At 39.4% G+C, this 24,545-nt stretch overlaps 1 protein-coding gene and 1 pseudogene across 2 annotated transcripts in view; both read left to right on the top strand.

Annotated features, from left to right (window-relative positions):
* Nucleotides 1-1,782: 1,782 nt before the first annotated feature.
* Nucleotides 1,783-24,545, top strand: part of TMEM144 (transmembrane protein 144) — a 38,662-nt gene continuing 15,899 nt past the window's right edge. For both annotated transcript variants that reach the window (XM_028104294.2, XM_028104293.2), the window contains exons 1-7: nucleotides 1,783-2,027; nucleotides 5,955-6,126; nucleotides 8,301-8,423; nucleotides 10,353-10,452; nucleotides 12,086-12,166; nucleotides 20,586-20,667; nucleotides 22,782-22,858. In XM_028104294.2, coding sequence (XP_027960095.1) covers nucleotides 6,018-6,126; nucleotides 8,301-8,423; nucleotides 10,353-10,452; nucleotides 12,086-12,166; nucleotides 20,586-20,667; nucleotides 22,782-22,858 — 572 coding nt within the window. In that variant the 5' untranslated portion in view covers nucleotides 1,783-2,027; nucleotides 5,955-6,017. The remainder of the gene's footprint in view (nucleotides 2,028-5,954; nucleotides 6,127-8,300; nucleotides 8,424-10,352; nucleotides 10,453-12,085; nucleotides 12,167-20,585; nucleotides 20,668-22,781; nucleotides 22,859-24,545) is intronic.
* On the top strand, nucleotides 15,763-17,172 carry LOC114210059 (eukaryotic peptide chain release factor subunit 1-like; annotated as a pseudogene).

Below are 24,545 nucleotides of genomic sequence, written 5' to 3'. Positions count from 1 at the left end.
TGAATTTTTTAATTAATCTCTTCCCTTAGGTGAAAAGCCTTAGCTTCCTTAATTCTTTAAATGACATGATATTTTTCCTTCCCATCTGCTGCTTACACTATTGGGTTTTTTTAAATATTTTATTTATTTATTTATTTATTTATTTATTTAGAGAGCATGAGCAGGGAGGGGCAGAGGGAGAGAGAGAGAAAGAGAGAGACAATCCCAAGCAGGCCTCACATGCAGCATGGAGCCCTGAGATCATAACCTGAGCCCAAATCCAGAGTCGCCTGCTTAACCGACTGAGCCGCCCAGGCGCCCCTGCTTCTTTCACTGTTGTTTATGAATATGAGTAATGTTTAAGGCAGGACTTCCTTCCAGGACACCTCATCTTTGGGCAGTCCTCTATGCTTTCTTCCTCTTGTAACTCTACAGTCATTACCAACTACTGAATTGTTTCTGTTAACTGTCACTTCCTCAGAGAGGCCTTCCTTGATCTCTTAGACTAGGACAGAACCCAGCACTTCCCCTTTTCTGAACTTATTTGTTTATATCTGTGTCTCTTGCTATTCTGGAATCCATATGAAGGTAGGACTCCTCTAGGTCACTGCTCTACTCCCAGGGCTCTTGAGTCCAGAACAGTGCTGTCCAACAGACCTTTCTGCAATGATAGAAATGTTCTGTAATCTGCACATTTGACTATTGAGCACTTAAAAAGTGTCCAGTACAAGTGAACCACTGAATTTTGATTCTAATTTGAATTCAAATAGCCATGGGCAGTTAATGGCTACATACCCGACAGTGGAGGACTAGAGCAATGTCTCAAAATCTAAATCGAGATGTCAGGATATCTGTATTTTAACTCATTCTCCAGGTGATTCTTCCCAGCAATAAAATTTGACTATTGATCTAGAATGTGATTCTCAAGACTGGCTACACATTAGAATCACCTGGAGGAGAAAATGATTCCCAAGCCACATTTCCAGAGATTCTATTTCAGCTGGTCTGCTGTGGGGTCCAGGTATTTGTATTTTAAAAACTAAACAAAACAGAAAATCTCAAGTTTCAGAGGCCTAGAACATATGTTCTTACATGGTACTCAGTACCTATTAGATAAATACACAGAAAAAAGGGTCCGGGTGCATTTAGAAAGGATTAGTGATTACAAGTGAAATCTTGTGATGGCACAAAGATGTTAGTGACATTAGTGGTTCAGATGAATCTCTTGATGGTGATAACAAGTTCAGCTTTAGATAGCCTTTTATGATTGTATGAAATTCCTTGGCCTTTTGATTCATCCATAAACAGTACAAATACTGCCGAGCTCAGTGACATTTAGAAGGTGACATGCACGGAGCTCCCTGAACAAGCATCTCTTCAAATACACAGAAGCCTTGGGCACCTGGGTGGCTCAGTCCTTAAGCGTCTGCCTTCAGCTCAGGTCACGATGATCCCTGGGATCGAGTCCCACATCGGGCTCCCTGCTCCGCAAGAAGCCTGTTTCTTCCTCTGCCACTCCCCCTGCTTATGTTCCTGCTCTCGCTGTCTCTCCTTGTCTCTGTCAAATAAATAAGTAAAATCTTTAAAAAAAAAAAAAAAATACACAGAAGCCTTTCTAGTTTGCTGGTTGATTGACACACGGTCTGAGGACCCCTCCTCAGGGTCACGTGAGTCACAAGACCATGCACTCCTGCGTTGCAGCTGGAGGAAGGTGTTTCCCAACCTGCTGCCCTGGGCGGCCTCCAGGTCTCCTTTATTGTAGCGCCCCGCCTCTTCCGCAGGTCTGTCCCTAAGTGTCCCCGCAGGAAATAATGGCTGGCCTGGCAGCCAGGTCGCGCCGAGGCAACCGACCTCTGGGTAATAGGTGCTAGATAGAGCCCTCCCTTCTCCCGCCCAGTCATAGGTAATTTGTCCCGGCAGGAAGTAAAGGCCCGCCGGGCTGTCCCAGCAGCTGGGGGAATAGGCGGGTGCAGGCTCCGCAGCGGCGCAGTGGAGACTGATCGAGTGGGTGCTGAGCCGGAGGTAGTTTCAGCGCCAGCGCGAGCGCAGTGAGTACAAGCAACTCAAAGAAAACCCAGTAGCTTTGCAGCGGAGTGTCTCGTGATTTTTTTCAGAATGCACTGATGCTGATTAAAAAGAAAAAAATCAAAGCTCAGAATAAGTATATTCAAATAGCCCTGAGAATTTTAGCCAAGATGCTGGCAGAGCTTGCCAGGAGAGTTGAGGAAATTAACATGAAACTAAAACTGAAATCTTAGTTGCCGTAGAACAAGCATTATTGATCAGAACGTGCCAAGTACTAACAAAAAAAGGTGTACATAGAAGTTTAAATAGACAGGAAAAATTGAGAGAAAAAACATTTACTAATAAATGAAATAAAAGTATAAAAATGAATGAATGTAGTTTAATAAAATATCAGAGGACACTTGAAAGCAAGCATTTCAAAACTACTTTTATTTAAGTGATTCAAGTCTGCACTAAAAAGAATTGGGAGTAATGTGCTAAAAGTGATATTGCTTTACTTTTGCATATAAATTTTTTTGACTTAGAAAGGTAGATTCTTCCTTAAAGATAGTGCATAATGCCAACTTGCCAGCCCACACTGAAATTAGATCACTTGATTTCTGAAACATACCAGAGCTGTATGCAATAAATTTCATTTATTTGCTGGTAATAACTTTAATTAACATTGATAATGTTCACTCAGCAGGCAAAATGCAGTTCATGCACTCTGATTAGCACTTCAAATTATTACTTCAATTGGAATGAAATCTAAGAGGTTTAGGGCTGTCAATAGTCTTTAATAAAGCCATCTTTTCACTAAAATAATTTGCCACTTCTGAAAGTTAGGCATTCTCTCATCAGTGTGCTTATACAGGTTTTGTTTCACTTTGCTTATTGTAATTTAAACGAAAAAAAATTTCTTAGCTATCACTAAATCATGCATCTTCTTAGTCCTGTGATATCCTTCCCAGATAACTCCAGTTCCTCTGACCTACTATAGTTTTGATATCTTAGCAGCAGTACACCTGCTTGACTCTTGAGTGATAGTCCGTGTAAGCCATTGCAGGGCTAAAACTTTCTTTGTGCCTAATGGTAAGACTATTATTTTTATTGAAGTAGTAGTATTGTGTCAGTGTTTCAATATGTCTCAGAGTCTCTTCCTCAACTACATCCCCAAAGAGGATATTGTCTTACCAGCATTTGTTTTGGTTTGTTTTAAGAAAGCACATACAATTTCAAATAGATGTTTTTCTTACTAAGATTTACTGAGTAATTTTGATGTTATCCCTGTTTTCAGTTAAATTGTTCTTAATAATGCCAAAAAATATATATTGTAGGTAGTTCTATATTTAATATTCTCTGCAAGAACACATAAGGAACAAAACATGGAAAAATGAAAACACCTTTTTTTTTTAAGATTTATTTATTTATTTGAGAGAGAGAGAAAACGCACCAGCGCGAGCATGGGCGGGTGCAGGGAGGGGCAGAGGAAGAGGGAGAGAGAATCTCAAGCAGACTCCCCACTGAATGTAGAGCCCCATGCAGGGCTCAACCCCAGGACCCTGAGATCATGACCTGAGCTTAAAATAAGAGTCAGACACTTAACTGACTGAGCCACCCAGGTGCTGCAAAATACCTTTAAAGTAAATATTGTGAAATAAAATAACAAGGAAAGGTGATTTCAGATGTACTTTATTCAACACACATCCATAAGAAGTCATCACAACATTAAATTTGGAGGGAAAAAAGACTGGATTGATTAACTTCCATTCCAGAAGGCTTAAGGAGACGAAGTGAACCAAAAAGTCAATGTACAAAATATGATTTCAAAATGGTATTGTGGAAAGACTCTGATTACCTCCTGTGATAAAATGACTCTTTTGTGTTATTTTTTTCTCATGTAGATTATACAACTAAAAGAGTGAACTATGTTCAATAGCCTTTTCTAATGTTATGAAAAATGTCTGATTCTTGGCTATTTGTGGTTTGGGTCCTTCTCTTCACAGGGAACCAGAACTTTTTAATAAGCTTAGCAGTGCTGTCCAATAGAGCTTCCTGTAATGTTGGAAATGTTCTATAATCTGCACTGTTCAGATAACTACTGGCTATATGTGACTATCAAGCATTTGATATTTAATTAGTTTGGCTAAGGAACTGATTTTTTTTTTTTACTTAATTTTAATGAAAATTTAGTTATCCACATGTGGCTAGTGGCTATGAGATTGAACAGATGGCTAATTGCCTCACATTGTTCTGCTGACCAGGTGATCGTATTGTGCATAATACCCACTGTCAATCTTGTACTTTAGGAGATTCCTTTTTTTTTTCTTCCAAATTTTTATTTAAATTCTAGTTAGTTAACATATAGTGTAGTATTGGTTTCAGGAGTAGAATTTAGTGATTCATCACTTACATATAATACCCAGTGCTCATCATAACTATTGCCCTCCTTAACGCCCATCCCCATCTAGCCCACCCCCACCCACCTCCCTTCATCAACGCTCAGTTTCTCTATTCTTAGAGTCTAGGAGAGGGATGCCTGGGTGGTTCAGTCAGTTAAGCACCTGACTTCGGCTCAGGTCATGATCCCAGGGTCCGGGGATCAAGTCCTGCATCAGCCTCCTTGCTCAGCGGGGAGCCTGCTTCTCCCTCTGCCTGCCCCCCCCTTCTCGTGCTCTCTCTCTCTGTGACAAATAAAATCTTTAAAAAAAAACTATTAAAAAAAAAAAAAAGAGTCTAGGAGATTCCTGAAGGGATACTTCAAGGACCTAAACCTTGAAGAGATTTAAAAAATTCTTGAAGAGATCTTTAATGGATTCTTCTATCTGTTCAGTTATTTTTCTTTTTAAGTCATAAAGATATAAGGTTTCACAAACTACTTAAAGTAATACACACCATGAGGGTATTACTGATGAGGAAAGTGCCTTTGCCTCTAGGTAATCCTGAGTACGTAGCAGCAATAAAATCTACATGTGCCCTTAAGCTCCTATCTGAAATTTTTAAAAAGCTTTTGCTTTTGAGGAACTGATAGTTCTTTTTTATGTATTTATATAAAAAGGGGGCAGAGGGAGAAAGAATCTTAAGCAGGCTCCATGCCTAAGGCAGAGCCCCAAGCAGGACTCGATCTCATAACCCTGAGACCTGAGATCATGACCTAAACTGAAAGCAAAAGTCAGATGCTTAAACTGAGCCGCCCAGGCACCCCAGACTGGAAGTTCTGAAAGTCTTCACACATGCTCTCTCATTTGATTGTCACAACAACCAATTGAGTCCTGGTCCATAAATCTTTTCATTATACCAATCCACCTACACAGGAGAATTTTTTTATAGTATAATAAGAATTATCTGCAGGGGGCCTGGGTGGCTCAGTTTGTTAAGCGTCTAACTATTGGTTTCAGCTCAGTTCGTGATCTCGGGGTCCTGGGATGGAGCCCTGCACTGGGCTCCAAGCTCAGCAGGGAGGCTGCTTAAGGATTCTCTCTCTCCCTCTCCCCCCACAACTTGTTCTCTCTCTCTCTCTCAAATCAGTGAATGAACCTTAAAAAAAAAAAAAATTATCTCCAGATCTTGGAAGAAGTTAGGTTTTCAAGCTCTGAAGACAAAGTTTTTTTTTTTTATAAATTGTAGATTAATGATCAAAAACTATTTGTTGGTAAAATAAAAGAAAAAACAAATGAATAAACATGGAGTGTGAACATAAGACATAATTTCATAGTGTCCTAACTTTTTATCTGGAAGAAGGAATCTTAGCATACTTTCAAAAAGCTCCATAAATATCACGTAGAAATCAGTTTGTTCACAGATTCACAACTTCTTTTTTTTAGTTTAATTATCATTATTTTTTTATTTTTTATTTTACATTTTTTTATTTTGCATTTTTTTATTTTATTATGTTATGTTAATCACCATACATTACATCATTAGTTTTTGATGCACAACTTCTTAATGGTTTTGTTTTTCTTTTATTTCAGAAGCTCTTGAAAAGGACATCAAGTGTAAAGTGCACCGGCTCACTCTCAGACAGTACTGGAACCATGAGCAGTAACGGAACAGACCTAACCATTGGTTTCATCTCCTCTTCTGTAGCTGTCCTTTTGTTTGGCTCAAACTTTGTGCCACTTAAAAAATACGATACTGGTGATGGTAATTATTTTTCCTTCATGGTTAACTTTAAATTACTTTTAAATGTGAAGTTTTCTTTTTTGGTGTTTTTTTTTTTTTTTTTAATGACGGCTACAAATTATCTTGTACCTGGCGCCAAATGAATAGAGCTTATGATAAATCATTCGGTAATGCTCATGCCAGTTTATCTGAGATTTTTTCAGTATGGAATAGTCTTAAGGTTGTGTTTCATGGTAAAGCTGGGAGAGTGACTGTCAGGAAAGCTTATTAGCCTTACCTGTTATGTTTACAAAAGAAGAAAGTTAGTTCTACTAATATACACTTGTTTTGAAAACATGAATTTCAAATACGCTTCATATAATAGAGAACAGTTTGAGCACAACGTGAATTTTGTGTTTATATGCCATTTTGACTGGTACAGCACTAGGTGAGCACAGATCACCACGCCCAGTTGAATAAAGATGCATGGGAAAGCACGAGGTGCGCTTGCACACGCACCCCTCAACATCCCACAGCTCCCTCAGCACCACACCTGTTCACGTCTGCTGTTAGGATCCCCCCATCCACCAGCTTCACAATAGCTCACAAGCTGCCACACTTCCGATGCCCACTCCCATAAGCAACCCTTCCAGTCTTTTTCAGGTTGCAGTGCCATATTTATTGTAATGCTTGTGAATTTCTTAACCACTTAGCCAGTGTAAAACTACTTTTTTTTAAATTAGGTTCCTGTCTCTTTTTTTATTAGGTTCCTGTCTTTTTATAAAATACATTGTTGATGAAATGTTTTTTGAGTGTTGTTCCCTTTTTCCCCATAAAAGCTCTGCGGTTTTTATTATGTGATTTTGCAAAGTGCGGTGCTTTTAGGAACACACGTGGCACATTATAGTTGACCTGACCGTCATGTGAACTTCAGGGAAAGAGAAGCAAGAGGTTTTTTTTGGTTTTGGGTTTTGGGTTTTTAATCCACCTGCCTATAATAGGATAGCCAGGAGAAGATGCTCAAATGTTATGCTGAACACCTGGTGGGAAGCAGTTACTTTATCACCTCATTTCCTTATATCTTGCTACTACTTCAACAATAGAATTACAAATCTTTTTCTTCCAGAGCCTTTCTTCTCTTTTTCTTTGGAGTTAGGATGGATATGGAAACTACTAAAAGAACAAAATATATACTAAGGGGTTGAGGAACTGGCTTTTAGGTGTCTCTCAACAACTGTGATCCTAGACAAGTCTCATCAGCGCTTTTGTTCTCAGTTTCTCATTTGGAAAATGAAGAACTTGTAAGATGAAGTTCGCTTTCATCTCTGTGATCTTCCTTTTTTGTCCTAGAGGCTAACAGCCTTTTTTTTTTTTTCTCTCCTCCACCATGAGATTGAATTGAAATAGGCAAAAACCTTCCACAGGTAGACTCAGAAGTGCTACACTGAGTTATACCTGCCCTAGTATTTCTTCCTATATCGACTTTTTCTTTAATCTTTTAATCTCTAAACCCCTTGATGGAACAGAACCCTCAGGTACAGGTAGACCTCATATCACCATGTCATCTTCAGCTAACTGGCAAATGGCAACCCAGAGCCCAGAAAGAAGAATGCCCTGACCCAGAATGCTAATTCTTGGGTTTGTACTGTCTGGCTCATCACAGGCATTCAACTCTAAGTGTGAGAGGTCTACATGTGTCCATGAGTGGCTTTGTTTGTATCCCGAAGGTGGCATAAATGATCCCGAAAGGTTTAAATTACTACTGTGCTATTCTGAAGTTCTTAATGCCGTGTTTTGGTGAGAGATGGCACTCGGTGTGGCATTCAAATACAAATATATAGACTTGGTCTTGCCAGTACTCTTCGGTAGAAAATTCTAGATTTGTTTAATTAGTGAAACAAACAAAAGAATGTTAACCAGGAATGCACTATGCTTGGCAAGCTTTGGAGTAAACAGCATAGGTTTAAATTCCAGTTCTACAAACCGTTAGCTGTTGAGACAAGTTGCTTCATCTCACATTCATTTTCTCCGTCTTTAAACTAGGGTTGACTATGATTCATAGTAGTTGTAAAAATTATAGTAAGTGTGCAAAGTACCCACATTATAGGCATTCAGTAAGTTGTGACCATTCCTATAATAACATCTCTTTGATACTCTTAAGCGTTAATTTACTCAAATCAGTTTGAACCACAGAAACCAATTTCTTTTATTTCCAGGAATGTTTCTCCAGTGGGTGCTTTGTGCTGCCATATGGTTGATTGCCCTGGTGGTCAATCTGATATTACATTGCCCTAAATTTTGGCCTTTCGCAATGGTTGGGGGCTGCATTTGGGCAACAGGTAATGCATGATATAATTTATTCTGTAATCATTTAATACTATGATCAAAATAACTGGTTCCTAATAAAAGGAAATAGCACAAACAGCAATTCTGAATAATCCTTAGGCATAGATACTAGAAATTAGTTTAGTTTCTTTCATTCAGATGCTCGATAAATATTTTGGGTACATTTCCTGACTTTTTCCTCTTAATGATTTCTTAGTTACTGATAGAAAATTATAGCAAAAATGTTTCAGTTGCTCTCTATCTGTTCAAGCATAACTTATATATTAGTTTAAGTGCTCCAGCCTTTCTTTCTCTATGTTAATCAGAAAATATTTTTTAAATAGTCTCTACTAATATAATATTTAAGACTTATCCTTGAAAGTAGGAAAACAGACACATTGTCATTTTAAAAGCAAACAAATATCTTCCCTCTGTTGCTTTATCAATACCTAGAATTATATAACTGGAATTGATACCTTTGTTTGGCCGGTCAGGATGGTTTTCCTTCTATTAATATAAAATATATCCCAGGAGAATTTTGTTCTATTTAGCAAAAAGAATTCCAAATATCAAGGATTTTTAGAGGTTAATTTGATTAAAAGCAAATACATTTTAAAATGTGAAAAACTTATTGGGTACCCACTTAATTTGAATCTCTGCAGAATTAAATGATTTAGTGAAGTTCCTGACTTGGAGGACAAAAGAGTTCACTTTTAAATTTCCACTGGGATTTAAATTACTATACCTCATTTATACCTTGGTATGATTATGTTTATCATGTCTACTGGGGAGAGGGAAACAGAAAGCTCCATGTAGCCTACAGATCTTTATAACAACTATAGTATTTATAATTACCCAGCAGGTTCCATTGGGATTCAGTGGGGGAGGGCTGTAATTTGAGAAATGTTGCTATGGATGGATGCTATAGGTCATAGTAACTGAGTGGAGATGGGGAGTAGAGGAAAGGGAGCAGCCAATGATGATGTAGGGATTTTATCATTGAGTGATGAAAATAGAGAGAAGTATGTGTCCAAAAAGAAAAATGATGAGTTCGGTTTGGGACCTTTTGAGACTGAAGTTCCTGATGTTCCCACAGTGTGGGACATCTGGTTAGAGATCTCTTGGTGGGAGCAGAGCACTAAAACTCTGGAGAAGGTCCTGGCTAGAGCAGTGGCACTGGGAGCATGTGTCTCTAATTGACAGCTGAAATCCTGAAATTAGGTCAAGTGCCCAAAGAAGATTATATATAGCAAGAAGGAGAATGTGTTCAAGGGAAAATATTTAGGGGGCACCTAAATCTGGAGAGTATGACAAGAAAGACTAGGCCATGAAAGAGAGAGACAGGAGGGAATCAGGAAATGAAGGCATCTTGGAAGCCACCAGAGGAAACCTTTCCAGAGAAGATTGCAGGACTGAGGCCAGACTGCTAAGAGGTTAAGAACTATAAAAAAAAATCATGCATTTGGCCTTGAGTGACCTTTCAGAGCACAAAGCAATGAATGCAGCATTCTAGAAGATAAGTCAATGAGCATGGAAGAGCAAAGTCTGGGGCCATATTGGGTCAAAGACTTCTGTCAGTACTTGGCTCTGGGGGTTCAAGTCTAAGAGGACAGTCACTACTAATTTTATCATTGACAGTTTCTGCAAAAAGTTATAGAATAGAGACCTATATTAAGGATAAAGAGCATTGGTGCAATTAGGAAAAGAGCTAATTCATCATTTTTCTTTGTAAGATTTTGTCTTATGCCTAGTTCTTTTAGCAATCATAAACCTGAGTTAAATACCAAAAAAATGTAGTTCTTTTATTTAAAAACTGAGGAATTGTGCTTTCCTAAATTTGTCCAAATCCCATAAGCTTCATTTGAAGTTAAAAATTAATTCAATTTATAACTGTATTTTTGTATTAGAAATAACATATTTTTTTCTGTATGTTACATCTCCAGGGAACATTGCTGTTGTCCCAATTATCAAAACCATTGGTTTAGGCCTTGGAATCTTAATCTGGGGATCATTTAATACCTTAACTGGCTGGGCAAGCTCAAGGTAACACAAAACAATTTCAACTAAGATTCTCTACACTGATGTAAGGCAAGTCCTAGGGATTGGGCTAGCTGAGAGGAATACACTGGTTTTTACCCTCACAGAGATTACAGCTGGTAAGACATACACGTGAAATATGCTACTTTTAATTATTATTTGCCCTAAATTCTAATATCTGATCTAGATATTTGGTTAAGATACAGTAAGGAATTATCTCCTTGGACCAGAAGAAGGAAGAGAGGAGGGGAACTAATGTGTATTTTCCCTTTTTATTGTGTGACAATTTGCTGGATGTGTTATATGCATCATTCTCCTCTCATTTTCACAAACATGAGGTAAGCACTACCTTATAAGAGAGCTAAAAGACAGGGAGATTGGGTAACTTGCTGAATATCACAGAATGAATAAGCTAGGCTTCAAACACAGGTCTTCTAGTTCTAAAGCACATATTCCTCCTGGAGCCTGGGCCAGGGTCAGCAAAACATGGCTCACCTTCCCAGCCGTTTTTGTAAATAAAGTTTCATTGGAACACAGCCAAACCCATCCATTTCATATTGTCTCTGGCTGCTTTTACACTACAGTGGCAGAGTTGAGTAATTGCAAGAGACCGTCTGGCCCACAAAGCCTAAAATATTTACTCTCTGGCCCTTTAAGGAAAACTGTGCCAACTCCAGCTCTAGGGGGCGTCCAGCAGGGTCACCACAAGCCACATGGTGTCCATTTATATTTAAAGTTACATGAATAAAATTTGATAAAATTAAACATTCAGTCCCACAGCTGTACTGCCCATAGATCAAGTGCTCAATAGCCATAGATGGCTAGAAACTACCCTGTTATACAGTGCACCGTAGAAGACCCCCCATAAAATAGAAGTAGAAACTTCTATTTGACTATGCTGCCCTCGTTTAGCATTAAAATTAACATTCAAGTTGAGTATGGGGAAGAGGAGTAGAAGGGAGGATGTCACTCTTACCTTACTTTTTGGGCTCCTCTTCCCTCTCAAAGCGTTGTAACAACCTCAGTAATGACAAAATGAACTAACTTCCAATCTGTTCTTTCCTGGCCTTTCCCCATGCTTCCACCAGCTTCTTACAAGTGCTATTTTCTTTTGCTTTTTCTACCTGCCTCTTTCATTCTTGCCCTGAATGGTTCACAGTAATTATTAGTAACAATTGCTACAATGTGAAGGCATGAAAAAATATGTATATATAAGGTGATGCCAAAAAGTGATCCTTAACCAAGCAGTTACTCAAAAGTCTGTCTCAATAAATACTATACAAAATTGCATCCAATTAATTAGCATTCACTTAGCCACTAATCTATTTTGCCTTCCTTCTTCCTTTATCTTGGAAGGCAGGGACACTCACAAGTACTTTTACATATACTAACTCATTTAAAATATCTTCATAAAAAGGAAGGGATATATATGTATAATAATTATACCTAGCTTATAGGTACCCCATTTTAAACTTGGGGAACTGAGGTATGGTAAAGAGTTAACTTGTTCAAGTCACAATTAGTAAGAGAGGGATTTAGGATTTGAATCCAGGAATCTGACCCTGAGTCCATGCTCTTGAACACTACGATGAAGACATTTTCAAAAGTACCTACTTTGATGTAACTTTCTCAATTACAGGTTTGGCTGGTTTGGAATGGACGCAGAAGAAGTATCAAAACCGGTGCTGAATTATGTTGGAGCTGGATTATCAGTAGTGAGGTACACAGTCATTTCTGATTTAACTGTTCTTCCAAACATTTAGAAAACCTTTTAGAGATCCCAATGTGTTTACATTTTTTTAAATCCGTATTTCATAAAAGTGACATGATTTGTCCTCAGATTCTTCATTTACGTTCACAGATTTGGCTTTCAAGGACAAAAAGGGCCAGCTCTGGGGTCCCAAGCCCCAGCTTTAGTTCTCAAAAGCTCTGCGACCCCTGGAAGACCGTTGAGCTGCTTTGAAGCTCACTTTCATTTATCTGTGATCTTTAGAAAAATCATAGTACATAGCTCATAAATTAGAATCAAATGGCACATTAGTTTGCAAACTGAACAATACTGTGTAAAGAAATGTTATGCTGGCTCCCCGATGCCTCTGGAATAGCCCTTGATTCTCTCCTCTTATCTTCTCTCATTACAAGCACTTCCTCTTTGCCCCCAGTTTCCACATTCCTGTCTCCCCTCATCTCTTCTTATCCCGGTCAGATAACTACTCTCCCACATATGAAAACACGTATTCACTTAAATACGTGTTTTGGGATGTTTCTATGTCTAGTCATATGCACTATATGAATGAGGATGAAAATGACTTTAAATCTCTATATGGCAGTGTTCAATCAATAAAACTCCAGCAGGAATTAGGTCACCTTAAATTCAGTCCCCTTTCCCTTCTAGACTCCATTTATATTCCCTGTCAGTGCTTCACATAATGGATAGCCCTGCCTGGAAAGATTTTAGTACTTTTTTATTCTTCAGGGAAAGAACACTATATTTCTCTTCCTCCTGCAGTGATGGCTTTTCCCCAGCCACATTCAGGAACAATCTCTTTGTCATTGAAATGTTCCCTAAGAGAGTGGTCCTAGGCCAATTAGAGAAGAAATAGCATAGATTATTCTAAAAAAGCAGATTCCTGACATTTTTGGTTAGAGGCAATTTTATGTATTTTGCACAATTCACATGGCATCCTAGCTTTGAATAGCTCTCTCAAAAACAATTTCTTTATGCCCCAAAATTGTAATGTAGCATGCCTTCTTTCTGACTTAATAGTAATTTAAGGCCAGTTTACTCAGTCCATCAGGCATTGTTTTTCTCCATATTTCTTCTTTCTTTAGAAAATGTACATTCTCTAAAATTGCAAATTATTCATGTTCTACCCACTTCTACCTGTATGACCTTGGGCAAATTACTGAATTTCTCTAAGCCTTGGTTTCTTCATCTGGGGCTAAAGTGAGGGAAATAATTATGCCAGCCTTATAAAATATTTTGAAGATGAAATGAAAAGAAATATGCTAAGTGCTTTGTATACTGCTAGGTATATAGCTAATGCTCTATAAATTGGGTAATTTTTATTATAATAATCATTATTTGTACCAATAGCTAGTTCATGTTCAATTACTGGTTTCCCTTTGGGTGTGTGTTGTTCAGCTCTGTGGTAAACTGTCAGTGCACTTGAGGATCATGTGGCTTGGTTTGGAGTCGGTCTGTGGCACAGAAATGCAATGATCTCTTCCTGTAGTGCATTCCGGCTTCCTTCTAGGTTTCTTTACCAAGAGCACCTTCTGGAAACTTTTATTTCATTATTTTAACTCCGTTAAATCAGTTTGTTCAAAGGGCATTCATTGAATAAGCTTGGAGTTTCATGGCCATTAGTATAAGGAAATTTGGAATATGGTCACATTTGTTTGGTCACCTCCTGTTGCTTTTTTTAAAATTGAAATTATTGATCTTATCCTCTGTACAGTCCAGTTTTTAAAGGTTAGGTGAGATTGTTTCTAGCCTTACATTTTTCCTGTATATGGTATCAGTCAGTTTCTATAACTAAAATCACTCTAAGGGGGCACCTGGGTGGCTCAGTCATTGGGCATCTGCCTTCGGCTCAGGTCATGATCCCAGGGGCCTGGGATCGAGCCCCACATCAGGCTCCCTGCTCAGCAGGAAGCCTGCTTCTCCCTCTCCTGCTCCCCCCTGGTTGTGGTTCCTCTCTGGCTGTCTCTTTCTCTGTCAAATAAATAAAATCTTTAAAAAATAAATAAAATCACACTAGGTATTTTTTTTTAATTTTTAATTTTATTTTTATTTATTTATTTACTTGAGAAGGGGTGGGCAGAGGGAGAAAGAATCGTTAAGCAGGCTCCACACCTAGCACAGAACCTGGCATGGGGCTTGATCTCATGACCCTGAGATCGTGACCTGAGCCGAAATCAAGAATCAGACACAACTGACTGAGCCACCCAGGTGGCCCCACTCTAGGTATTTTAAACAGCGGAGCATTTCACACAAGGAATTGTTTACAAAATTGTGATAAGGCCCCAGTGGAACAAAAGGAGGAAGGGGGTTCTGCCCAAAACCCTGGAGCCCACGCTCCAACCAGCACAGTTGCCTCTGCCCTGAGTTACCACCGCTGCTGAAACTACCAGAGCCACCATCAAAACAAAACGGCTTCTCCCAACTTTTAAGCCTATTTCTCTGCCTCCCGATGGCAAAACCTAGCTGCTAATACAGTTTGGGAAGACACAGGCTTCAGCCTTCTAGGCGTCATGGTTCAGGAGACAATATATAAGGGTGGGTATGAAGCTGACACCAAGAAACAGTGTTCTCTCAAACAAACTTTAATGAAGATCCAGGGATCAGAGTTCATAAAAAAAGCAGATTTCCTTTCCAATTAAAAAAAAAAATGCTTTGGATTATCCTTGAGTCTGCTCCCCATTTCTTTCTCACTTAACTTGCTTTTCCTGGAGAATTGTGTTGTGAGGAAATCCAGTCTTTGTTTCCAGCCATTACCTTTCTTCAGAGCCACAGTCCTTATATCTCGCTATGGACAAGCTCGACATCTCGACAGAGATGCCCCCCAGGCACCCCCTCCCCATGCTGAGGTGAGATAATGTGTGGAAGAGGACCTTGCTGGGTCAGGCACATGGTCAGCACTCCGCAAACACTTTCTCTCTGCCTTCAGTATTTCCCAGTCAGAATTACTTTTCTTATTCTGCCCTTCCCTGCAAAACTGGTTCCTCTTCCTGTGTTCCCTCCCTCATAGAATGTAATAGCCACAGTTCTTCAAATTCAAAACCTTAGTCATCTTGAGTTGTTTTTCCTCTCATACCCCATCCTATATCTAATCCTGTAAACATTTTTTTTCCTGAATGTTTCGCAGGTTCTTCCTCTCCTTTCCCCCAGTTCCTTAATATATATCCACCTGCATATGATTGTAAAAATCTCACATCTAGGGGCGCTTGGGTGGCTCAGTCGGTTAAGCGTCTGACTCTTGGTTCTGGCTCTGGTCATCATCTCAGGGTCATGAGATTGAGCCCCATGTCAGGCTCCACACTCAGCTTGGAGTCTTCTTGGGATTCTCACTTTCCTTCTCCCTCTGGCCCTCACCCTGCTCACTTGCGGTCTCTCTCTCTCAAATAAATAAAAATCTTTAAAAAAGAATCTCAGAGCCGCCGCCAGGAAGGAGCAGCCCCTGCCACCTAGGACTGGACCCTTAGGGAGGAGAGGTGGCGGATGACCCCAGTGCTGCTGACAGTAATGTGGAGATTTGGAAGATCAAGAAGCTCATCAAGAGCTTAGAGGCGGCCCGCAGCAGTGGCACAAGCATGATAGAATTGATCATTCCTCCCAAAGACCAGATTTCACCAGTTGCAAAAACGTTAGCAGGTGAGTCTGGAACTGCATCTAACATTAAGTCACAAGTAAACTGCCTTTCAGTCCTGGGAGCCATTACATCTCTACAACAAAGACTCAAACTTCATAACAAAGTACCTCTAAGTGGCCTGGTTGTTTACTGTGGTACAATTGTAACAGAAGGAAAGGAAAAGAAGGTCGACCTTGACTTTGAACCTTTCAAACCAATTAATACGTCATTGTATTTGTGTGACAACAAATTCTGTACAGAGGCTCTCACAGCACTGCTTTTGGATGACAGCAAGTTTGGCTTCATTGTAATAGATGGTAGCGGTACACTTTTTGGCACACTCCAAGGAAACGCAAGAGAAGTCCTGCACAAATGCGCTGTGGATCTCCCAAAGAAACATGGTAGAGGAGGTCAATCAGCCTTGTGTTTTTGCCTGTTTAAGAGTGAAAAAGCGAGGGGCGCCTGGGTGGCTCAGTCGTTAAGCGTCTGCCTTCAGCTCAGGTCATGATCCCAGGGTCCTGGGATCGAGCCCCGCATCTGGCTCCCTGCTCAGCGGGAAGCCTGCTTCTCCCCCTCCCACTCCCCCTGCTTGTGTTCGCTCTCTCACTGTGTCTCTCTCTGTCAAATAAATAAATAAAATCTTAAAAAAAAAAAAGTGAAAAAACGACATAACTATGTTCCGAAAGTAGCTGAGCTGCTGTTCAGCTGTTTGTTTCTGGGGATAAAGTGAATATGACTGGTCTTGTTTTAGCTGAATCAGCTGACTTTTAAAAACTGAACTAAATCAATCTGATGTTTGATCAGAGGTTGCAATCAAAAGTTTTAAAATTAGTTGATATTTCCTGTGGTTGTGAAATGGATTCAACCAAGCTATTATCTACTGAAGTCCTCTCAGACGTGAAATTCATTCAAGATTTTGATGAAATCAGCCAGGACACGGGCAAGTACTGTTTTGGAGTTGAAGACATACTAAAGACTTTAGAAATGGAAGCTGTAGAGATTCTAATAGTCTATGAAAATCTGCATTTAATGAGATACAGCCTTCATTGCCAAAGCACAGAAGAGGAGAAAATTATCTAACTCTAGAACAAAAGAAGGATAAATCTCATTTCACAGACAGAGACAGGACAAGAACATGAGCTGATTGAGAGCACACTCCTGCTGGAATGGTTTGCTAACAACTATAAAAAAATTTTGGTGCTACGTTGGAAATTGTCACAGATAAGTCACAGGAAGGATCTCAGGTTGTGAAAGGATTTGGTGGAATTGGAGGTTATCTTGCAGTACCGAGTAGATTTCCAGAGAATGGAATACCAAGGAGGAGAAGATGAATTTTTTGACCTTGATGACTACTAGGTAGTCGACATGGGTCCGGCAAAATAGGCCTCACCCTCCAGCATCCAACCCAAGAAGCATACCCGTGGTGGAATCCAAACAGATCCCTGCCTTACAATTGGAACATTTCCAGAACTTAATCCATGAGCACTGGATATTGAAAAGAAAACCAAAACAAAATCAGACCCAATCCTGCACTTTGATTTGTGATGGTGTCAGTGCAACAGCCTAGAACTAAGTTCCTAAAATGCCACTTTGGACTAATTTAGAAAAGAATCCCAGTTTTTACTTTTACTTGATGATGAAATTGGTTGCTCTTAAGTTTTATTAAAAAAAAAATGATTTTTTTTAACGTTCGTCCATAGAATCAAACATACTTAACCTTAGACCTCCAAAAGTTAATAGAAATGAGATCATAAAAAAAAACTCACATCTACTTTCCCTAGTTCCATTTTTCCTATTGCCAGTATAACCTGCTTATATCTGCTATCAAATCAGTCATCACTCTTCTAATTAAGAACCTTGGAACACTCCCATTGAATTCAGAATAAATCTGCCTCCTTAATCTGGTATGTCCTCCACAGTCACAGATTGTACCGTTCTTCCTAGGTCAGCCTTCTCCCTGTATTGTCAATTCATTGATCCTGGATTATTTATCAGACCATACCCCAGACACTCCCCCCAGCCCAAAGACCCTTTCCTCAGCCTCCTTGGCCTCCCTTAAATATCAGTTGAGATTTTCCATCGTGTGTTGTTTTCTTGATTTCCCTTCTTCCTAATTAGAATAAGTCGCTCCTAAACTTCCATGGCATCTTGAACTTCTTCTATTATGGAAGGGTCTATTTTGTATTATTCATACAATTCCTTTATCCTTGAACTTTGAGATCCTGAAGGACAAAGTCTGTTATTTTCTTTGAATACCATCTCTCCTACCATCACCATCAGACTTTGCCACACAGTGCTTGACACTTAATAGATGCTCACTAAAGCATGTTAAATTAAGTTGTCTGGGTAAACACATACACAGAATTTCTACTAATTGTAAGATGTATAAGGTTATAAATCTAAGGGAAACTGGAAAGATCAAAAATGTAGAGAAGCACTCCTGGGTATAACATACTGATTTTTTAAAAACTTTCCATGCTTTTGACAATATTCACAGACTTTATCATGGACCTTTGTGTCTAACACACTGTAACAAGTTCTGTAAGTCTACAGCCCAAAAGATCTTGTGATCTATTTGGTCTTATGTTCATACACATAAGATAAATTTCATTACCTTGTCCTAACTTAGTGCCCTGTACCCCCTCTTGACCTAACTGGGCTGACTTACCTATTTTGTGACAAGCACTAGTCACACAAGCTCAAAACCACTGATTTCTTAGTCCTGATTTTTTTTTTTCTCATGCTCAAAACCCCTCTCCCATCCAAGAGGCTCTTTATTTCCTAACATGTTTTGAGATTTTACCATGTTCCCAAAAGGACACTAAGAATTTTGCATGCATTATTATTTAATTCTTATCACAGCTCAGTAAAGTGGGCACATCCCCATTTCTTTAGGTGGAAAAAGTTGAGGCTCAGAGAGGCTAAGTGATTTGCAGGAGGGTCATACAGTTGTTTGAAGAAACACTCAAAGGCTTTCTCATTGGTACCCTTCAAGTATTTCTAACATACCATCCTGTATTGTTATTAGGAAAACACACCGGTCTATACAGGGTTGAGGGTTTTCATGGTAATTTTGAGAAGAAAATGCAATTGAGATGTCTAATAATAGCTTTGCAAATTAACATGTATGTAAGCACACATTTAACTGACATACACACATTTAGTTAGGTTTTATTGGGGTTCCTGGGTGGCTCAGTCGATTAAGTGACTGCCTTCGGCTCAGGTCATGATCCCAGGGTCCTGGGATCGAGCCCCATGTCGGGTTCCCTGCTAAGTGGGGAGCCTGCTTCTCCCTCTCCTCCCCACTCATGCTCTCTCTTTCTCTCACTATCTGTCACATATTCACATATGTCTCTCTTGCTCTCAAATAAATAAAAGCTTAAAAAAATAATTAGGTTTTCTGCATTCATTTTTACAGAGCGTTAAGCACTTTGAGGACCTTGAAGGAGATCTTATCTTCCATTGAATTAGAAAATCTGTAGAGAAAAAAGTTTCCAAGGACGTGTGGCAAATGGTCTGGGTTATGCGATGACTATTCTTAGTGGTGTGGGAATTCAGAGAAGAGGAAGAGTCAGTGAGGACTGAGCTGGGAGCAGGGGAGGTTTCTTGTCACACTCAGCACTTCAGTTCTTCTTTAGCTTGGATAAGAAGAGGGGAGTATACGCCGTGTTCAGCTAAGAAAGAGAAAGAAGCAAGAGCAGGTGGTTGTGGAAAATGGCGGCGAAGAAGAGGTGGGAGCAGGGACAGGTCAGAGATGAAAGTCCCTGTAGAGAATTATGTGCAGTAGGTTATGGGGAACATAATGCAGAGGGTACTAAAACTCCAAAAGGACAGTTAAATTCGCTATAGAAGGGAATATGGAACCATTGAAGTTTTTAAAGCAAGTAAGAGACTGAACTAAGGAAGCTAAGAAATTTTAAATTTGTATTCAAAAAATCACACATTATAAGCACTCGTCTGCACTTGGCTACCTACACTATTTCAGCCTCCTCTGTACTTTGAAAACTTATATTGCTTTAACTTTTGAACCATGCAAACATATTTTGAAAAAGGAATGTCAAAGGCATACTACCAAAGTTGTTAGTTTCCTTAAGTTAATTTAATATCTGAACACATTTTAACCTATTTGCATGGTTCAGAAGTCAATGGTAAGCAAAGCATTTGTTATAAAGATACTGGACATGAATAGACAATGCATTATGTGAGAATGTCAAAGGGCGGGGTGCCTGGGTGGCTCAGTCGTTAAGCGTCTGCCTTCGGCTCAGGTCATGATCCCAGGGTCCTGGGATCGAGTCCCACATCGGGCTCCCTGCTCTGCAGGAAGCCTGCTTCTCCCTCTCCCACTCCCCCTGCTTGTGTTCCCTCTCTTGCTGTGTGTCTCTCTGTCAGATAAATAAAATCTTTGGAAAAAAAAATGTCAAAGGGCAAAAAGTCATCAGGCTCATGCATGTGTCTTTATCTCTTAAAATATACTCTGAAGATCTTTCCATATCAGAGCACAGAGGGTGTCCTCATTTATTTTTTTATATCTGTGTAGCATTCCGTGGTGTGACCCTGAAGAGGGCGTCATCTGAGTGTGGGTGTAGCAGTGTTCTCAGGCCCCAGCATCGCCTCTGTGGGGGTTGTACAGTTCTCTACTCACCTCAGTGGTACCTGAAGAGGCAGTGTGACAGTAATCGCCGTCACATTAGGACTGGATTTAAGCTGTGTTTTCTCATAAAATTCAGGCAGCTTGCGATGAACCAGGGTTATGAGAAACATCACTAAAATTTATTTTCTTTACAGTGCTTTCATATTTTTGTTCATCAAAAGTGAAATACCAAATAACACGTGTTCTGTGGACACCACACCATTAATGACGGATCATGTGAGTACAGTATGAGAAACAATATGAGTTGAAACATAAAATTAAGATAAAAGGAAAATGCATAGATTTGAAACACAGATGAGAAGGTAGTTCCTTTTTTTTTTTCTTTTTTCATTCAGGGCCATCAACAATATGTTTGCATATATATTATAGTTAGGTCTACATAGCAGCCAGTCAAGACTGCCACGGGAAAGCTTCTCAGCAAACGCAAAGGTCTATTTATATCTATTAATGGTAGATCCCAACTAGAAGATGTATATACAAGCCCATATTTTGGAATGGCTTAAGGATTTCTGCAATGGGAGGATCCTAAGTACTGAAGAGGAATATAAAATTTACTTTAGGAAGAGGGAGGAGGCAGGACTTAAAGTAGGCCCGGGGAGAGCAGTGGGGAATAGCTCAGAGGCAGCCAATGAAAGGAAAAATCAAATCATATGAAAGGAGGAGTGGGACTTGGATTTTTTTCCTTTTTCTCTTTGGCCACATCCTGTTCCACTCAAAGGTAAAGACAAGAAATATGTAGGAAGTTGCTGTTTGACCTTGAAGAACCTTAATTAGTCTGGCATAGCAAATCTAGATTCAACAGGAATAACCTATAAGAGATCTGAAAAAGCACAAGGCCCAGTGCTACATTTACAAAAGTGATTTCAGAGCAAACTCCCATGGCCAGGAGCCCAGACTCCAGTCCTTCCTGTTTCAAGTCTCTCTTCTACCTGCTGTGGGTCCAGTGCTATCCAGCTGCCCTGGGCAACGAGAGTCCTACACCCGGACAGACAGATGCATTGCCTCCCTGGAAGGTGCTGCCTGTACTCCTTACTTCAAAACTAACCTTTTCTTCTCCCTTTCTTCTTCCCCTCTCAAAACCCTCGTCAAATAAAGTGACTGAAACCGTAGTTAAATTGACACTAAAGTTAACTAAGAATTAGCTTAAGGATAAGAGAAAAGAGATTTATTAACCCATAGACATCTCTAATCCAGAAAATGTTGCAGAGAGAGAATGAAGGAATTGGGACAGAGTGAACATGTCCAAAATTCCTTGCCTCCCCCAGGGATTCAGATACCTCCTGACCAACCACCCCTCATACCAAGGGAGAGAAAAAGAAAAATGCAACTCGGAAAAAGATACATAATAGGTTAACCACCTTGGATCTTTCTAGGCACGTTGGAAGGATATAAGCAAACCAAGTTTAAAGATACATAAACAGCATGACTGGGTATTATGCAACCATACATTATGAGCTCCTCATCATTGAAAGAAAGCATTATTGCTAAACTTGACTTAACACATGACAAAGAATTCAAATCTAGTTTATCTCTTACAAAGGCATTAGGAGTATCACATTAAAGAAATTTCAGCTAAAAGGCAAAGATGATTACATTCAATATTAGAAATATAAATTGGCTTGTAATTTTTCCTGACTTAGAATATCAACCTAAAAAAGGAATATTAACCTAATCATGAACCATGGCTGGCAATGTTTTATTAACTAATTCAGTTAAAGAAAACTGAATTTAAAAAGTACCTATCAATCTTAAGTATTCCATAGAAGAGTCTGAGTTTTCCTTGGTTCTAATTTTTTTTACAGATTATTAAAATATGCAGATGAGGGGCACCTGGGTGGCTCAGTCATTGAGCGTCTGCCTTCGGCTCAGGTCATGATCCCGGGGTCTTGGGATCGAGCCCTGCATCGGGCTCCCTGCTCCACGGGAAGTCTCCTTCTCCCTCTCCCATTCCCCCTGCTTGTGTTCCCTCTCTCACTGTGTCTCTCTCTGTCAAATAAATAAATAAAATCTTAAAAAAAAAATGCAGATGAAACACAAGCATTGTTAACTTCTGTTACTTTTGATAGGTGTATCAAAATAGCCATATATTAAACTGGAAAAATTTAAACCGAGAAGTTGCCAACTGCCAAACTTTTCTGAATGGAAGAGGAACAGAATCCGAAACATTTGAGTCTGGAGATATGCACAGATTCAGAGTGCATAGTGTCACATGCTCATATTTTAAACTATGTTTGAGAAAGAAGAGAAAAACGTGGAAAATCTTCTTGTCACCATGGTCATTATCAACTGAATGCTGTTTTTGTCTTGGTTTGTGCCAATATTTTCAATAGGTGATCAACAACACTCAAGATTCCTGCCCTGATTATTCCTGGGTGGATAAACTTTCCACAGTACAACAGCGCACAGTGTAAGAGGTTCTGTTATTCTCTTTCATATTTGGTTAAAGCAAGGATTACTGGAGTGAAGTGATACTCATCTAAGTGCAAGAAACAAATGGTAACATCAGCTTTATCTCTCATGGTTCCATGGTGGACAGACTTTCTTGTGCCCTGATGGATTTTTAGGTACAGAGGTCCATGATCTCAGTGTTTCCAGAAATTTCTAAACCACTCCAGTATCTCTAGCCAGTAAGTAGCTGACAAAAGCATCATTTTGCAACACTTTTGATGCTAAAGTAAAAGAGGTAATACAGGCCACAGCATATAATGACCTCCGCTGGAAGTCTGTACATTCATGTGTTTGACAATTTTATAATCTCAAGATATTCATTTTCAAATATAGTAGAATATTTTGGGTCCATGTAGTTATACCCCTCACTGTCATAGAGACTGAGAGAGTTTGGCTCACCAGCAGTCCTTATATTTTCAAGTTTCTTGTGAGATGTTTTTGGATTAGTAGAGAAATATGATAATATGTAAGTGGATAGCTTGCATTTTACAATTGATGACTGTTTTGGACTTTTATGTTGTGACACACATAAGCACTTCAAGAATATAAAGCATTTCCTCTGTTAGTATACACACTAACCTCACAGTGGGAAGGAGGCTGTGCCTGGTGCATAATAAATGTTCAATAAATATTTGAGTCAATTGAGTGAATGAAAGATTGAGCTCACAAACAAGCTTTGGAAGATAAATATGTTGCTGTTTTTGCTTCAGAGTAAAACAGATCTCTCAAAAAAAATTTTTTTTTTCACAAAGCTTCTCCCTTCTAAGGGAATATTTGTTAAGAAAAACATTTTTGATTGTCTCATGATTAGCCAGACCTGGTCTATTAGTCGGTCTGTGTCTGGGACACCCCTTTCAGGACGATGGAGTCCGTTCTTCCCCATAACACAGGGATTTCCATTGTGGATAGAGCTGACTGCCAGATTGGCCTTGTGAGTTCCTATTAAAATAGACTTTAAGAATTTATTTTTAAGTTGGAAAGAAATTTTTTTTTATGTTAAAGATTTTATTTATTTATTTGTCAGAGAGAGAGAGAAAGCACAAGCAGGGGGAGTGGCAGGCAGAGGAAGAGGCAGACTCCCCGCCGAGAAAGGAGCCCGATGCGGGACTCGATCCCAGGACCCTGGGATCATGACCTGAGCTGAAGGCAGACACTTAACTGACTGAGCCACCCAGGCGTCCCTGTTTGGGGTTTTTTGTTTGTTTGTTTTTGCCTAAAACTCTTTCCTGTTTCATGTCATTGCCCTTTGTATTAAGTTAAAGGGACTGTTCCAAAATATTAATCATCTGTCCCCAAAATTATTGGGAACACTTGCCTCATGCAAAGTTTGAGGAGTCAACATGACTCCAGGGCTTAAGACGAAATATTTTCTTTTTACAACAGGAAGTGTTTTACCTGAAATATCCAAATTAATTAAGTCAGCACTTCTTGACCACACCCTAGTCAATGAAGGCATAGGCAAACCCAGGGATATCGATAGCTGTTTTGAACAAGCATGCATTTAATACTTTGTCTATCCTAGCCCTGTGCTGGATATTACTGAGTATTTAAAAAAGGAGCATAGGACATGGTGTCCCTCCACAAATAGTTCATATTTAGGGAGCCAAGTCTATTATGCCGACAGTATAATGATAGCAGTAGTCACA

This window comes from Eumetopias jubatus, unplaced genomic scaffold (genome assembly GCF_037043125.1).
Source record: "Eumetopias jubatus isolate StellerSeaLion01/CBP00866 unplaced genomic scaffold, mEumJub1_p1.0 scaffold_2, whole genome shotgun sequence".
Taxonomy (NCBI): Eukaryota; Metazoa; Chordata; class Mammalia; order Carnivora; family Otariidae; genus Eumetopias; species Eumetopias jubatus.
This window is presented reverse-complemented; position numbering and strand designations above follow the sequence as displayed.